This window comes from Anoplopoma fimbria, chromosome 6 (assembly GCF_027596085.1).
Source record: "Anoplopoma fimbria isolate UVic2021 breed Golden Eagle Sablefish chromosome 6, Afim_UVic_2022, whole genome shotgun sequence".
Lineage (NCBI taxonomy): Eukaryota > Metazoa > Chordata > Actinopteri > Perciformes > Anoplopomatidae > Anoplopoma > Anoplopoma fimbria.
The window spans coordinates 24,290,368-24,306,517 of record NC_072454.1 but is presented as its reverse complement, the minus strand read 5'-3'; the positions used below and the strand labels follow the sequence as shown (position 1 = coordinate 24,306,517).

Below are 16,150 nucleotides of genomic sequence, written 5' to 3'. Positions count from 1 at the left end.
GACGCTACTTTTTTACGCTACTTTTTTACGCTACATTTAAGGTTGCGTTGTTAGGCTACGTTGTTAGGCAACATCGTTAAGTAAGGTCTTTAAGTTACGTTGTTAAGTTGGGATGTGATGTTATGTTGTTGCGATATTGTTTAAATAGAAACCATAAAATGTTTTCTTACCTAAGCCAAAAAGCTTTGCCATCCAAACCAACCAAGTTTCCCAAACGTAAACCATGAGGCATTGTGTGTTTCTGCAAGCGTGGCTGATATGAAATGTAGTCAAGAAAGATATTTTGGTTTCAGAAATATCAACATTCAATATACCCGGTAGTTTGCAGAAATGTACAGTGCCAGCTGTTTATTCTGGCGACTGGGTTCTGAATTTACCGTTTCTGTGTAAAGAAAGAGGATATCTGTCTGTGTTGGAGACTCATGTGTTTTATACCCCTATAAAGGTCACTGATTAGAAGATAAGCACTTTTCTGAATGAATTACAACTGAGATCACGTGGGACCAATTCTCTATGTTCATTTATATAAAATATTGAGCCCATCAGAGCCTCTGCAGTTATATCAGCCGATGGAATGCAGTGGAGTGTGTGGCCGTATGTGCAGGGCGTGCATGCTGACAGTGGCACTCTGGAGGCTTTTTTTATTATTAAGCCTGATCTTCTGGCAGGGTTAAGTGCTGCCTGTCCCGTGCTAAGTGCAGCCAGTCACCGGCCCTCACACCCTTGAACAAGGTTTCTGTCCACCAGGGGCGTCAATCCACTGAAGCACGTGGCAAAGTTCCTGCAGCTGTTATAATGCAGCTCCAAAAGGCTGGTTCCTGATTTTAGAACAGATTTCCTCGGGACAGGAAGGGCACACACTCCTGACCGCTAATATGTAGTTTGTTCAATATGCAAAAAATGATCAGCTACAGGTTGTGGATCTTGAATGGGATTTTTTTGTAACTGCACATGGGATTCTTGGAGGGGGGGGTTCTTGCAGTTACAGAGATAAAAAAAAAAAGCAAGTTTCCAAGATCAATTTGGATTCAATTGTGCACAAAGATGGCGAGTGCCTACACCTTGAAATACCCAAGACATGCCTTCCTCCTAGAAACCCTTTTTTTCCCAAATGAAGCCAGGGATGGGTTTTTTTTTGAGGGGGGGGTTCTTTGGTGTTTATAGTCGGAGAAAAGAAGATAAAGCCAGACCGGTTGTCTCTTTAAATCAAGCTGCAGTGTTGATGTGCCCTCAAGCTGAAATGGTAAGAACCATTTCCACCTCTGCAGCAGGGAGCCTGACCGAATAGGCGCACAAAGGTGATTCTCATCCTCTGGTCACTGGTGGTCCATGGTCTCCTCCTGGAGAGAGGGAACAATTATCAGTCTTCTTTTTTTTTGTTTTTTTCCTCCCTGCGCATCTCGGAGACATTATTTAATTTTTATTTCCCTCTCTCTCTCTCTCAATCTCTCTCTCTCTTCTTTCTCTTTTCTCTTTTTTTTTTTTCTTGTGTTCCACCCGCAGAACTCAGTGGCAGTCGCCTCAATCCATTTACCGCTGGCTGGTCCTCCTCTCTCCTCCTCTGCGTTGCAATCTGTTGATAACTCCACTTGCAGGCTGCAGCTGATCGTGTTTCGCAATGGGAAACTCTTCCCTTGCACCGGGAATTCATCAAACCTCGCCGACGATGGGAAGCGTAGGAGCGTTTCGACACCAGTTGCTTTCACCAAATTAGGTAAGAGGAAATCCATTTTTTTTTTTTTTTGCACAGTGATGTCAACGACCTCACTGTATCACCGACATGCTCACACACACACACACACACACACACACACACACACACACACACACACACACACACACACACAGTCTATCAGTCTGCAGCGTGCATGTTGTCAAAGATAAATCAATGACTCTGAGCCATCACGTCACACATTCACTGATGCACTCTGGATTTAAAAAGAAAAAAGAAAAAAGCATAAAAAGACTTTCTATTTTAAGATTTAAGTTCACGTGCACACGCACTTAATCACAGTATGTCGGACGCGCGCTCCCGTGTCCAAGCTCCTCTTATGGCCACATAGCACTTACAGACTTTCCACTTGGATTCCTTAATTGAATTTTTTTTCTTTGTACCCCCACTCCCACACTCCCACACACTCCCACTAACCCACCCCCTCCCCCTCCTCCCTCCCCGCCTCGCAGATGGGTGCAGCCTCGGGAGCGCCGTGCACTCCGTTACCATCGCTCTCAGGCACTTCGCACTGGGAGTAGATCCCACCGCCGCCTACTGGGATTTTGACCTGCTGGATGGCCACGGCGGCTGGAGGGCGGAGGGCTGCCACATAACGGGCTCCGGGGGCAACACCACCACCATTCACTGCACCCACCACAATAACTTTGCCGTGCTAATGGTGAGTAGTCCACCGTGTGGGTATACGGTGTCATTCGTTTTGTAGCACCACCACCACCACCACCTCCACCATCCCTCCCTTCCCCACCCACATCTCCCACAGCTTAGGGCCTTTTATGGATCAAATGAATCTTTTTTTTCTTCCCCCACACCACCACCACCACCACCATGGAATAGATGGAGTCACATGTTTTAAGAGGCACTTGGTGCAGGGACCTTTAACAGCTTCCTTGTGTTGTTGCTCCTCAGCAGAGGGGGAGGATTTATTGGCTTTGGAGTATTCTCCCTCCACCTCTCTGTGTCCTGGAAATAAGAAGTTGCGTGTGTTGTATAGTCTGCCATCCTTTTTTTTTTTTTTTTTTATTCCAAAAGCAGCACAGCAGAAATAGCAGCGAGGAGAGAGAGAGAAGGAGCGTCTAATTGGTTGCAACCAAAAAACACCCCCAAAAAAACCATGTTGGACTGTGAAGCATAGCATCATCTTGTGTCTCGACGGTCGAGATGCTTTTCTCCTGACGACGTCCCTCATCTCACACTGATTTCATGAGGATAATACAGCAGAAAGCACAATGGCATCGCACCGCCCGGTCGCTCCGTAGAGCCGCTGCTCCTCCTGCTCCGGTTTTTTTTTTTTTTTTTTTTTGGGATGCAAAGAAATCCTCCGGATGTTTACCGAAGAGTGGGATTCGTTAGACTGGGAGGTCAGTTCTCAGCAGAGCATGCATTTTAAGAAAAAAAAAAAAAAAAAAAAAAAAAAAAAGTGTTGTGCTTGAGATGTCGCTGCTTTCCGAGTTGCCTTTTTAATACCTGAATATTTCATGAAGCCGCTGTTCGATTCCGTTGTTCTTGTTGTGTGGGAATAAGATGGAGAGAGAGAGGGGGGGGAGAAAAACCGCATAGGAATGAGAAAGAGTGAGTGTGTGTGTGTGTGTGTGTGTGTGTGTGTGTGTGTGTGTGTGTGTGTGTGTGTGTGTGTGTGTTGAGGATACTAAGCTGTTGTCACATTGTCATTGTGCATGTATTTGGTGTATATGGAAACACGGGCTTTCTGGCTCCAGCGCACCTTGTGGCTGTCGAAAATCAGAATGAAACAAAGGTGTCGTGTTCCCTGGCAGCGGATGAATGATTTGAACTTCAAGACACGTCCCGACAAAGTGGGAGGGAGGCATAGAGATGGTGGACAGCCGTCACAGGGAATGTCCACATCACGGTCGTTTTCTTTCTTTTTTTTTTTTTTTTTTTTTGCGCCCCTGCTAATGCAGTCACCACACCCGCCTGGTCTCTGCAGTGCCCGAGAAAAAGGACCCTTATTTACGGATTTGTGACATCATCCACCCACCCCCAATGTTTGGCCTCATCTAAAATGCTGTGTATTGCAACAAGGACCCTTATAGCCTATAAGGGGAGGGGGGGGCGGGTTCTGCAAGTACTAGACCTGTTGCATAATCGTTCCATGTCAAAACTAGTTTGTTTTTTTGTAATTGACAGTATTTACAAGTGAGGAGCCTCCATAAGCGAAGCTCTCATTACAAACTGAAGCGCCGAAAGAACGCCCAATGCTGCTCTGAGTGTTCTGAAGAGAAAATCAGATGGAACAAGTTGCAAGTTCCACGCTGTGACGGCGTCAGCAGCAGGGTTTTTTGTTCTGAGCGTGCTCTGTTACCCCCACGATCCCAGCAGTCACATGATTCAGCATCCATTATAGCCGCATCACATTCTTTGCTTCTAAGTGATGCAGCTGAAATCCTCCTCAGATCAGCTGGTTTGAAACATGAGTGTGTGAGAGTCCATCTCGCAGTGGATATTTGATGTGGAGCACAGTGGCGGAGGGGTCAGATACAAAGAATGACAGCATTGGAAGATGAATAATGCAAGAAAATCATTTCAAAGAATATGGGTGGAACGGGATGTGTGTGTGTGTGTGTGTGTGTGTGTGTGTCAATTCCTGTTGATCCAGACGTGGTGTGTGTGTGTGTGTGTGTGTGTGTGTGTGTGTGTGTGTGTGTGTGTGTGTGTGTGTGTGTGTGTGTGTGTGTGTGTGTGTGTGTGTGTGGAGATGATTAGTCCACAAATAGCATGACAACCAAATACAATCGTCCCTGGGGACTGAGGTTTTGGGATATAAAAAGTACTTTCATGGGAATCTTTTTGACTTGGCTCAGGAAGAAGTAGACGGTAGAGAGTCTCCCCCAATGGCTTTGTGAACAGAATGCCGAACAGCCCGACTTTGAGACGGAGTCTGTGCGGAAAAACTCGACAGCAAAGCTTTTGTTTTGGGCATTCATTAGACTCAGATTAATTTAAGTGCATAATTTCGCTTTTTTGGCTTTAGAAAGCAGCGCTACTGACCTTTACACTCAAACTGTAGCTGATACTGATTGTTTTTAGATGTGGGTCAGGAAGGTACTGAAAGACAGCATGCCTCTGTTTTGGAAATCTTTCATTTTTTCCCCCGTCTCCTGCACTGAGCTGAACTTGAGCCTGTTAGAAAGCAGCCGTTCCAGATTTCAGCACCAGGGACAGTTCCCCCCTCCCCCTCTGCCTCCAGCGGCCCTGTGTCTGTGTGAAGGGAGGGCTGACTCACTCGTTTACAGCAATGCAGCCTCATCATCTGTCTTCATCCCTGTGACAAGTTTCAACCCCCCCCACCCTTTTAACCCACTCCCAAAGACACACCTCCCCTCTGTGCGACCACACTTTGTTCTGTACGTTCTCATTTCACTAGCGGCTCGTTTTTATTCATCCTTTCATTGCGGCCGTAACGTAGCTGAAGGAGCTCCTGCGTTTGATCGCTGCAACGCTCCAGAACTGTTTAATATGCAGGAGCAGACCTTTAGAAACGAGAGAGAGACACATGGAGGGGGTGGCTGGCTTTTTGTAAGTATCCAATCAAAACAAAGGCCCTAAGGCCACGGGCCTATAAGGGAAGAGCTGCTCCGATATGCATTCCAATACCGGACAGGATATAATGAATGTGTGAAGGGAAGTGGATTTCCTGGAAACAGATGCTACTCTAGAGACGCCTCTACATCAGAGTTACAGTAGAACAGGTGACGTGTTGGTTAAACAGCCTCGTACAGTGTGGGTGTGATTGTGGAGGAAGGCATTTGCATTTGAAAGTTGATGGCAATGATTGTTGATGGTGATGGTTTATGCAGGAAAAAGACTGACAAAGAGATAAAGAGACAGTAGGACAATTAGTCCTGTGAAGAAGTATTCAGATCCTCTACATCAGTTAAAGTACCGCTATATTATTGTAAAATGGCTACAAGTAAAGGACCTGCATTCAAAATAGTAGATTACCTATTTTGGCCTTAAAGAGTTACTTAAATGAATCCATCTGAGACATTTAGGCGGGAAACTTCTCTTTTTTGGTGGAACCGTCAAGGGGTCAAACTACACACTGCTGTTCCATAAGGGGTCCCAAGCCAAAGCATTTGGAAACCACTTGTTTGATCATGTTTTTCCCTTCAGAATATAGTAAAGTGGCATAAATTGGAAATACTCAATTAAAGTACAAGTATCAATAATTGTAGTATGTAAGTAGATGTTATTTTCCACCTACGGGATAGTCGGAGTTGATGTGTAAATGTTAACAGGAGCTTCATAGAGTCATGGAGACCGCTGAGGCCACACAAGTCATATAGCCTCATTCAAGGACGTTCTCAAGTGATTGAAGATAATTTGTTGCATTCACCAACTGCATTTCAAGTGACTGAAATCTGCAGTAAATGCAGCGTTTACAGTGTGGTGTGCAAAAATCCACATCAAATGGTTTTGGTTGCTGGAAGAATTCCCACCCACCAACAGCTGTTCCATGGTCTTCATGCAGGTCGGTTTCAGGGGACTTGACTGTAACCTCACCGGTAATGGAACGTGGTCTGTCCTCCATCACCATCACGTTTACCTGACTGCCCCCCATTTCAGTCATTGACTCATTGACGATTATTTTCATTATCGATTGACCTGCCAATTATTTTATTATATTAACTATGAAATGAAAAATTATAGTGAAAAAATGGCCATTAACATTTCTCAAAGCCCCAGATGATTTTGAGTTTGACCAACAACCCAAAACCCAAACATGTTCAGTTAACAATCATGAAAATCCTCTCATTTTAGGGGAAGATTTGATTAATGACTTCAACAAATAGCTGCAGATTAATTTTGATGACTAACTGATAATCGAGTTATTATTTTAGCTGTACACAACTTAAGAATTCAATGTTTAATACGACTGTTTACAGTGCTAAATTTGTTGTTGTTATTTGTTGATTATAATAAATCTGTCCCACAAAAAGAGCAGAACAGGCAGCCTTATATAGCATTTTAATAATACCAACTTATGACAACATGATAACGTCTCATTCTAAGGCTTTGTTGGCTCAGTTGGAGAACCAGTCGCCAAACAGACCACGATTCCCTTCCCTGCTGCTGTACCTCCATCTTGAACCAAACCAACCAGGACAGGAGAACATCTCGATACATTAGTTCTCATTGGCTGAGCCTTGTAAAGGCTCGATACCACTGTGACATTAATGCTGACTGCTGGAGCCGACCACAAGGTCTCGTCTCCCACACAGAGGGACAGAACACCATCCATCCGTCCGTTCTCTTCTCATCCTGAAGACATATAGAAACAATATATATCAGCTAGACTTTGTGGTTTTGGTGCAACATGTTTATTGCCTACTCAATCGTTATTATTGCCACTCAAAAGGTAGTAACTTGGAGGAAATGAGGGATGAATGTATGGTAGGAGGGTAGAGGAGATAAAATTAGAAAAGCCTTCTGGGCTTCAGCGGAGCGGGAACACCAATTGATTGTGATTGCATTCTTTTTAAAAAAAGCATCCTTTAAAGGTTGTTTACTCAAATTCAATCCACATTCAGTGCTCTCTCGTCAGGCAATTACGGCGAATACACACACGCTGTAAGTTCCGCTGGATACGCTGCCGCTAATTGAAAATAACCTTGTGATATCTTTCACATCTCCTGCAGCTCAGAAACAGTTTTCTTGTTTGTGTGTGTCTTATTTTTCAGCGCATCGCCGTCTCAAAGCTGTCCTCATTAGTCACTTGTCTCAAGGCGGACATAACAAAACAACAAGCCGGTCTTTGTCGCTCGGGTTAACTTTATCCTCACGCCTCGGACTTCTCTGTTTCTGAGAGGTTTTCACACTAAAGGAGCTTTGGTTTGTGTGTGTGTGTGTGTGCGTTTAAGGAGATGAAGGGATCTACAGTGATAATGACGATGACCTGTTTAGATATGCGTTGGCATTTTCTGTTGATATGCATTGTGAGTGGGAGGGTGGAGGGAGAAGGGGGCGATGACAGACTGCGATATCAACAGAGGAGGGGAGATGCCTTGTGCTTGTGCGTTAGCTGATAGTGGATTTATGAATCTAGAGGAACAGGAAACCATACATAAACACCTCTTAACCTCTGGAGGAGAGCAGGGAATAGGAAACCTCACTGTGACGACAAGGAACCAGGAAAAGTCAGTGCTCCCTGCCGACAAATAGTCCATAACTCCCATAACATCACAGCTTTGGTTTTTAAGCATATTCAACATGCAAGATATAACGCGTTGATTAGGGAACTTTAGAGGTGCTGGTTCATGTCACCTTTGGCAATGTGTCCTTACTCCTCATTTTTTGTGCTTTTTCCTGCGTATGTCAATTTACCATAGTTTCATGCGTACAGTCTTTTCAAAATAAACTTACATCTTCACTGGAAATAACTTCCTTAGGTTTGGCCAACAAAACTACTTGGTTAGGTTTTGGAAAAGATACTGAAATACTTTATTAGGTTTAGGCAACACAACAGCTTTGTGAGGTTAAGGAAAGATTGTGGTTTTAGTTAGAATAATTATTTCCAGACTTGATGACCTCCCAAGTTTGAGTAATTTGAGTTGTTGCTCTCTAGTTTTTGGATTGTTGGAGTTTGTTGTTGTACACCAAATTAATAAAGCATATCTTTTTTTAAAAAGGGCGTAGTTCCCCTTCAACTCTCGGCAGCGAATTAGTGTATGAATAAGTGTTGACTACTCCTTTGACTTGATTTTGGTTAAATATGTTGGTGAAATACGAGATCTTGCCTATTTGATTTTGATGAAAATCACCACATGGCTTTACAGGACATGAGTAATCAGCTATGCATAATGTGTATTTAGTGTTGAGCTTTGTCATAATGATGTTCACGTTCAGGCCCACTCAGCATCCGCTACCTTTCACCCTTTGCCTCACTGGCACTTGTTCCAAACGTGGCAGCTGACAGTCGAGCGCTTATCCACCTCCATCCGCGAGAGGCGGTAATTCTAGCGTCCTCCATACACTCCACCCGGCTACGCTCAGGCTTAGCGTTGTGCGGCGCCGTGTGAACTCACTGCAGTTGAGGTTTCGGCGCAGGTTAATATTTAATGCATACACTCATGTTCCATTTGTAAGCATTAGCTTAAATTTGATGTCAAGCGTGATTACTTCAGCACACAGGGATTGCTTTGCTTTGCTTTGCTGTGTGTGTGTGTGTGTGTGTGTGTGTGTGTGTGTGTGTGTGTGTGTGTGTGTGTGTGTGTGTGTGTGTGTGTGTGTGTGTGTGTGTGTGTGTGTGTGTGTGCGCGCGCGCTGGAACCACATCGCCACTGCAGACTTTCTTCTGTTGCCATCGTTCTGATTTAACCTCTCAGTGTTTGCAGGCTGCACACCTTGGTGTGGTGAAAGCGGAGGGGAACAGATTGCTGTTGGCCAATGACCTGACAGATTGTTTTCCCCCTGACCAATGAGTCCAGAGCTCACGGACCGCCATTTATCTCAGACATCCACCATTGCTGGAGCGAGACCAATCCTTACCACCGGCCCTTCTCCCTGACGCTCCATATTGGACGCTCTATTTTTTAATGCGCTGCGTATCCCTCTTTTAGCCCGGATACAAATTGCATTGCTCTAACCTATTGTTATTCAAATTATGTCCGCTCCTCAGCTAAGTGTATGACAGATTATAATAGTGCTGCTCGCAGCAGAAGGGATTGTTGCACTTAATGTGTGTGCGTGCACGTGTGTGTTTGTGTAAAGAAAGTTAATAGGCTATTCGATGGTCCCGTGGTTTTGATGTTGTTTATATACAGCCGCTGATTAATTGGAAGCCAAAACTGCACTACTTTTTTTATAGAGACGCAAACTGCTTGCTTGAAATGCAAAACTATCCTCGCTGACAAGCAGCCTTTATGAAACCTAATGATGTAGTCGCATTTCGATTTTATATCCAACGTGATGGTTTTGGCACACATCTTCACAAAAGATTAGTGAGAGAAATGAACACTGGGGCGAGGTGTAAACGGGTTGTTTGTTAACGCGACTCCACATGGACTCGCCTACATCTGCTATGCGACGCCTATGATAAGTCACAAGTGATTCAAACGGTCCTTTTTTGCATGTGACGGAGGCCATCTGACACACATGATTCATGTCCTACAACGCTGTCGGTACACACAGTTACAAACAGTAAGAAAAGAGAAAAAAAAGGACTGTTCGCTTCACATTATGGCATCTGATCTGAAGCTGTCTGTGTTCAAATGCCCCCCCTCCACCAACCCCTCTCTCACCAGCTGCTCCCTAGTGGACAGCGCGACCCTCTCTGAACCCCAGAGACAGCTTGGGAGAAATGAGGGCATGCCGTGTAAACAGCCTCTCTGTGTCTTTCTCCCTCCCGTCTCTCTGCCTCTGTTTGAGCTCCCGTCACTGGTTTCGCAATTGGGTCGCTGTATTTGTGTGCTGAATTTAACCGAACCGGACAGCACCTCATTTGCACAATGCTGGGGAGTCTAGACAAACACATTAAGTGCTTATTCCTTTTTCTTTGTGTAAGGGCAGTGTAGAAAGTGATCCGGCCCTGTGGCTGGCTGACTGGTTCGCTGGCTGCATGTCCCCCTCTGTTGTCAACCAGCTCCCAGAATGCCCTCCTCTGCCCCTCCATCTCACTGCTGCTGCAACTGCTGCCAGCCACTGATTAGCAAAAGTATATCTACACAAAAACAGACAAGGCCGAAGGTGAAAGGCGACAGTCGTTTTGATAAGGGACTCGAAGAATTACGCTCTTGCAAGTGGTTTATTATACATCATGGCCTTTTTTTATGCCAAAACCAATCACGATCACTGTGACCTTTGACGTTTGACCATATGGCTTTGTTAAAGTGCATTCTTCTCCTCAGCATACATGGAGAGTACATTCATGCTCTGCGTCTCTTTTAGATCTACTGTAAGGGCGTGGAGCTGCTGCTGCTGCTGCTGGTTGCTCGGCTCATAATTAGGAAGCAGCTACTGATGCGATGTGGCCCCCCGTGCACTCCTAAGAGGAAGATAAGGACAGCAGAAAGACTGGTGTAATTTGAATGGGGAGGGATAACATGACAAGGGGTATGTCTTTAGGACAAAGTCTATAAAGAGCCCTTCAGATTTTTATTCATAGGTCTCACAGTTGAGATTTTATTTTTAGAATGTGATATGAATATTTGCATTTTTACTGTTTCATGCAGGAAAGTAGCATCTTATTGGTAACAGTGGGGCTGCTGAGGATTTGTGAGATTAAACCCAACCTTGCAGATTGCAATTTCCATTTCTTTTTACATCCAGTCATGAATTTCAAGACCACCTGATGATATCTGGGACAGACAATTCCACAGACAGAGCAGTTCAACCATGCGTCTGTACTCTCTGATAACAAGTAGTAAGAGCCATGCATGTGGAACAAGTAGGGAGCAGCCTTAGATAATAACACTGGCGATGTTCCTTTTTTCCCCCATTTGTCTACGAATTCAATGAAAAGACCAAAAACAACAACAGTATTGTCTGTGGAGCCAAAGGCTGATATTGTTGTATTGTGACATGTTCCATCATATCCATGGCACTATAGAGTCAGTTGTTAATTCACCATCCTGCTGTAAGTACTATTTTACCTGCATTAATCTGCAGCTCAGTTTAGTCCCCATAAATGTACAGTTTACTCCTGTTTAATAAGCTCATAACTACACTTCCCAGCTGTTTTAGGAAATTACTGCGCCAGTCTGTTTTTAAAGATTAATGTCTTCATTAGAAGCAAATGGGTGTGGGACTCAGACAGGTTGGGGGAGTAGATTAGTTGTGGTTTTGGTCTTTGCATGGGATGTGTTGACAATGAGGGAAACACAGAATAATGTCACCCTAACGGAAAAACGTTGTAACGTTGTGAAACGGTATGGTTAGGTTTACGCAACAATAACACCTGGCAAGGTTAGAAATAACATCCCCTTTAGGGTTGTTATAACTACATCTGTTTCATAACTTAAAGTGGCCCTATTATGCTTTTCCACTTTTTCCCTCTTCTTTAGTGTGTTATATATATTTTTGTACATGTAAAAGGTCCGTAGAGTATAGAACCTGAAGTCTTAGCCTAAAAGGAGTTACCCAGAAACACTGTCCTGAGCTGCCTGAAACGGCTCGATTGAATTCTCTCCTTCACTTCTGTAACTTTATGAGGTCACAATGTTACGGAAGTGACGTAAAACTCCTTCCGGCTAGTTTGGCCCACCCTCAGACAACAAAAGAGAGAGAGGCGGAGCTGGAGCTCCAGAGGAAGAGTTTTTTGAAATGTGAAACGTTGACCAATCACAACACAGCGGGCTAGCTGACCAATCAGGGCAGACTTTAGTTTCTGGAGGGAGGAGCAAGCGCTACAACGGAGCATTTCAGAGAGAGGGTGAGAAGAGGTGCTGCAGTACAGCCAGGATGAGAAAAACAAGGCGGATTATGAGCATTAACGCATGTAAACATGTTGTTACTGTAACTTGAGATTAAAATATGCACCCGGAAAATAGCATAATAGGGCCTGTTTAAGTAAAAAAACTAAACAAACTTTTGTTGTCACATGGGACACAAACACCGGCCCCCTGAGTAAAAGTTCTGTGTTTGTTTCACCCATCTACCACTGCTCCCTCCCTCCCTTTAGAACTTACTTCCTATTATAATACTACGTCAGCTACTCTGAGCATCAAACTGACTCGGATGGATTTAAATCAGAGTTAGTCTAAACACCAGTGTGTCACTCAGACTCAAAAGGATGCCTTGTGGATTGATATCAAAATGCCGAGGGTCACTGCCAAAGCTTTGGGAGTGAGAGCAGGCTGGCCAGCATTACTCTTGAACTGGCCATTTTGGCTCCTTGAACCTTTCTTCTCATAGGGGACTGTTCATACATTGACAGTAGCTAACCATTCTACACCATTAATTGACCTGAGATACGGTTTCAAAATGTATTTGCGTAGCCCAATATCACATACTGAGGGCTTTACAGACCCAAGACAGCAACAAGGATTAACTCCTCAAACAAGCTCGGCACATAGAGAAAAAAAGGAGAAACCTCAGGAGAGTCTATTCAAAGAGAGATCTCTCCTCCTCGGACGGCTGGGTGTTCTGGCTATTTAAAAATGAACAGTAAATTGAAGTTATAATACAGGATAAACACAGGATGGAACAATGGGATTATAGTTGAATGACATGATCCTAAAATCTCTAATCTGATATTGGAAATCCAATTCAGTAAGTCTAAGGAAAGGGTCCAGTGAAATAAGTCCATGGAAGATCCCATATCAGTTGTTCAGATTGTCCAATGTGTCAGCTGGGTAGGGTCAGTGTGCAGTTTGAAATAAGCTTCTCTTTGATGCTGCGGAACACAACAATGAAGGCTTGATGGATGGCAGTAGAGATTATTTGAAAAGAATCTTTCCCCCGTTGGCTTTATCTTCTGTTGAATGGCATTGTGTGTTTTTTTCTCCGTGTATCCATCTTGGTATGAGCTCATGTGAACTGTTGACATGTGAGTGAGAGTCAATGGGTGAAGATATGTCTGAAATATGCATGACGGAGTGAATTACCCATCCATAGAAGCGCCTCTGTATCGCCAGGTGAGTGATGCGCTCTGGTATCAAAGGTGAAAAACTAATCTGGACTCTGAAATTCCCTCTTTTTTTTTTCACTGTCCTGACACTTTGCCTTACAAATGGCGCTGACGAGATGCAAACATGTAAATTGCCGGCGGTGGAGACGGAGCGTCCACTTAGACCTAAATGGCACGGATAGCACAACTGTCAGACGGTAAAATGGAACCGGGCTGAGATCACAGAGAGCAATCTGTAATCAAAAATGGAGGGATAAATTGCATCGTGGTTGGAGGATTGGGAAAAGAGGCTGAAGGAGAGAGATCCGAGTCAAAACGTACAGCATAGCTTCCCGGACTGAAGGGGGTGATGATTTACCTTTGTGTCCTTCTCTCTCCATCCGCCTCCATAATCACTCTTCATCTCCTTATCTCCCCTCGTCCCTGCTACAAGCTGTTTCATGTTAGACGCCAACCACATAGCATGTTCTTCATGCATTTATTCTGTGCACGGTTGACTGCATTCATTCAAGAGCATCCACCCTCCCTCCCATCCCTTCTCCCTCTCAGGGTGCTGAACTGCTGCCACAGTTAGAGAATACGCCAACACTGGTTACACTTCCTGGCAAAAGCGTTTATTTTGGTCGCAAGACCCCGTGTCTGAAAACATGCCTTCTGGTTTCTATGGTGATTCCAATAGAGCCACAAAACGCCCAACAGCGCACTGTTTTTTAGGGCTGTTAGAGGTTCGTACAGGAGACAGAAGCTGTGTCCCAATCCAGCGTCTGCATCCTTCGGAGGATGCAGACTTCGCGGTCTACGTCGGCCGATGAGGGTCTGGTCTACAGAGGATTTCCTGTTTGCGTCACCAACTTTTCGCGCCCCTATCCTTTTGCCGCTCCCATCTCCTAGCAACCAGCTGCGGTTGTCATAAAAGAGTATAAAAGATGTAAAGCTAAATTAAAAGATTAAAATGGACGAGCTGCTGTAAATAGCACAGTGGCTCTCGGTAGTGTTAGCTGGTTAGTTCATTGCGTCACATAACTTAACAGATCATTTTAACATAAGTGTGATCTGATCAGGTCCCTTGTTTTTTGTTTTAACATTTGTATTATTAGATATACGAGTGAGTTAAAAACCCAATGATGACAATTAAATGTGAATTCTCCCGCTGCTGGTCCACTAGTTGCCATGTCGATTAAACTCAAAATAAACACAGGCACACAATGAATCTTGGGATATGTTGGGCCATGAAGGATCCATCAGTTGTATCCTCCGAATCTGGGAAAAGAAGGCTGCATTAGAAGGAGTCTTCAAAAAGCCTCGTCGCGGCTGCTGTGACGCAATCGGTCTACAAATGCAGCCTCTGAAGGAGATTGGGACACAGCTTGGGACACAGCTAGAGAGACGGCACAGCTAGATAGAGGGCATGTGAAAATGGTGGACAGCAACAGTGTGTTTGCGTGAGCTCTTTAAAGCTCTGCACTGCTGAGTATCACGCGGGCAAACTGATGCTGTCGTCTTTCAGAGAAGCTGTTTGCATTGTGTTGCTTGCAAGTAGCCCGTTTTGCAGTGCATCCTCTCCGCCGCGCCGCCTTTAAGCGTTAACAGAGCAGAACCCGTGGAGCGCTGCCCCTGCTCTCAGCTGTTGTTACAGCGGTGGGGGGAAGAAATAGCGTGTTTTGGTACAACGTATCGACCTGCAAGGGAACGAGGTGATGCATGCTCCCACTCTGTGTGCTGAACAGCATGCCGTCTCAGGGACCTCAGAGCAGAGCGTGAGCAGTGTGTGTAAGAGGGCCGAGGTGTTTTTGGCTTGATCGTGTGTGTGTGCGTGCATACATGTGAGCGCACACACAGCCCCATCCATTGAGCATTCTGTGTGTAGCGATTGGAAGAGATGAGTCACCCCTCTCAGACAACACCTACCAACCATCTCTCTCTCGCTCTCTCTCTCTCTCTCTCTCTCACATGCACACACACACACACACGCACACACACACACGTAAAGAAGGTGGGAGACATGGTGTTGGCAGGCAGAGTTTCAGGCTCGCTCATACAGTCACATTAATACAAAATCCCTGTTAAAGAGGTTAGTCTCGTTCCAGCTGCTTTGCTCTACATTTTAAAAAACAATCTTCTCTCAGATTTATTTTTATTGATTCGGGCTCTCAGAGAGATGGAATGTTTGGAGGGGCAGGTTGGTGGTTTGAGTCAAATGTTGGGGGTGAATAATCTCGACACGAAATTAGGGTTGGGTTTTTGATGGCTAGTGCAGTTTTGGATTTGGATCAAATATCAAATATTTGCTCATTTTATTTACAAAGAACAACATGCAAACTGGCAGCAGGTTCATCATTTTTAGCCTGCACTTTGTTGTTTTGAATTGTATTTTATCAGCAGTAGCTAACTTACATACATTCTGTCAGTAATTTGAAGTATCTAAAATTAATCGTTGCTTTTGTCTTGAGCATCACTCTGTAAGGCCGCTCTATCATTGTGTGGCTGCAATAAAATAAATTCAAACTGAAATGCATCAACAGCCATTGAATGGATTGCCAGTAAATTTGGTACATCCATGCTCTCATGGGATGAAATATAATAACTTTGGTGATCCCATAACTTCTCAACTAGCGCTATCATCAGGTAAAAATTTCAATTAGTCCACAGTTCAATGTTCATGACCACAAACCTGAAGCACTAATGACATTCCCATCAGCCTAAGCTGTATTTAATGCTTATAGGGAAATATCTTATTATCATTGTAACCACTACACCATCTTAGCATGTAGCATTGTCATTGTGAGCTATCATAGATGTGGTTAGCATGCTGACGTTAGCATTCAGCTCTG

At 44.4% G+C, this 16,150-nt stretch overlaps 1 protein-coding gene across 1 annotated transcript in view; it reads left to right on the top strand.

Moving 5' to 3' along the window:
* LOC129092609 (adhesion G protein-coupled receptor A3) overlaps nt 1-16,150 on the top strand; it is a 163,413-nt gene that overhangs the window by 105,493 nt on the left and 41,770 nt on the right. Inside the window, exons 13-14 of the mRNA XM_054600615.1 lie at nt 1,504-1,714; nt 2,185-2,393. Coding sequence (XP_054456590.1) covers nt 1,504-1,714; nt 2,185-2,393 — 420 coding nt within the window. The remainder of the gene's footprint in view (nt 1-1,503; nt 1,715-2,184; nt 2,394-16,150) is intronic.